This window comes from Perkinsus marinus (assembly GCF_000006405.1).
Source record: "Perkinsus marinus ATCC 50983 genomic scaffold scf_1104296950478, whole genome shotgun sequence".
NCBI lineage: Eukaryota > Perkinsozoa > Perkinsida > Perkinsidae > Perkinsus > Perkinsus marinus.
Window position 1 is genome coordinate 1 of NW_003209575.1, and position 1,399 is coordinate 1,399.

Sequence of the window (1,399 nt, forward strand, 5' to 3'; positions counted from 1 at the left end):
CTCAGACTATGTTGCGGCAGAATCGGCGGCAATCACTTTTGCCTTTCGACGACTTCATGGGAGGTGCGACGCATGCATATCGTTTATGTAGTACCATACTCTCTGCACTAGTACTGTGTACTGGTGTGCTCTCAGTCATGATCAAATCCTTCATAGCGGGTTAGATTCGAGGGGGAAGTACTGGTCACAGTCGAGTCAGGCTTTGAAGGGCGTGTTATCGAGTAGGACTGTCCTCCCCTACTTTGCAGTAATACTGCTTACCATCAGATCAGCTATTCCAAGCACTATCCGATGCGGCCGATTCTTCGACAAGCGATGGCTCCCTCCTTATGGACCAGCATTCTGAGCTGAAGGACATCAAGGCATACATGTACGATGCATGGCCATAGTCATCGCTACATGTCGTTTGCGGTCTTGGAGTAACTGTTATCTACACTGTTATCTTCTCTTCACTGGTTACCAATTGCAACATTCAGGTACGGCCTCAATCTGCCCGATAGGTTTCCTCGTCGCTTGAAGGGTGATAGGCAGCCCGATGAGGATACTGATCTCATACTTCGAGAGGATGCGTACTAACTCCTTGCCTAGATCCTCTCATTGCTGTTGATGATCTATTCAGAGTTGACGGTGCTAGGCCTACTGATGTGACACTCACGGTCGGTGTGAAATATTTCATATTGCACGACAGTCAACGAGGCCTCATGCGGCGGGTTGATACGATGGTGAGTCGTTGTGAACAGCATAGAGCCAATATGTGATCTTTTCCAGGTGTTTAAAGCGCCATGGAATGACCGGGACGGTGTAGGTGAATGGACCGTAGTAGAAATTCGTTGAATATTTTGTACGATTATGTGTGGGTATATAAAGCTCACTGCATTGATTTGAGATCGTTATTCCACTTGCGTTTACACAACATGGTGCTTTAACTGTTGAGACACCAAAATAAAGGTATGCCAAGGCCGGAGCTGAATGACGGAAAAATCTCATACTGCTGTACCACAAATCGATTATGTATACGCAACCTATGGTCGCCATGACCCTATACTTGGCGAGCCAGCCGGAAGTTTCTCACATCTAGAATCTCGCCGTTTACGCATGATCTGTTATGATGATGACTAGCGTTTTATTCCGGCCGAAATGGAGGCATTGGCATCTAGAGACGCACACAGCAGCATAATTACTGTGGGAAAGGCTATGACATTTACCTAGTTTGTGGACGGTTGAGTGGACACTGATTCCGCCATTATCGCTAGTGGCCGTTAGCTTGGTGGGTTCTGCCCAATGCTACTGCGTCCTCCACAACAGTGTAGAAGGGGGAAGGATAATCTAGTTATGAGGATCCAATAGGTGTAGTTTCCAACACCAGGGGGACCGGTGGGTGTCAGGATAGACATCTAGG

At 47.5% G+C, this 1,399-nt stretch overlaps 1 protein-coding gene across 1 annotated transcript; it reads left to right on the forward strand.

Moving 5' to 3' along the window:
* Positions 1 to 267: 267 nt before the first annotated feature.
* On the forward strand, positions 268 to 576 carry Pmar_PMAR004946 (hypothetical protein; the record flags this gene model as incomplete). The annotated part of the gene is made up of 2 exons (XM_002777954.1): positions 268 to 370; positions 477 to 576. Coding segments are annotated over 2 exons (203 nt in total), but the record flags the coding sequence as incomplete, so codon positions are not given.
* Between the last annotated feature and the right edge of the window lie 823 nt (positions 577 to 1,399).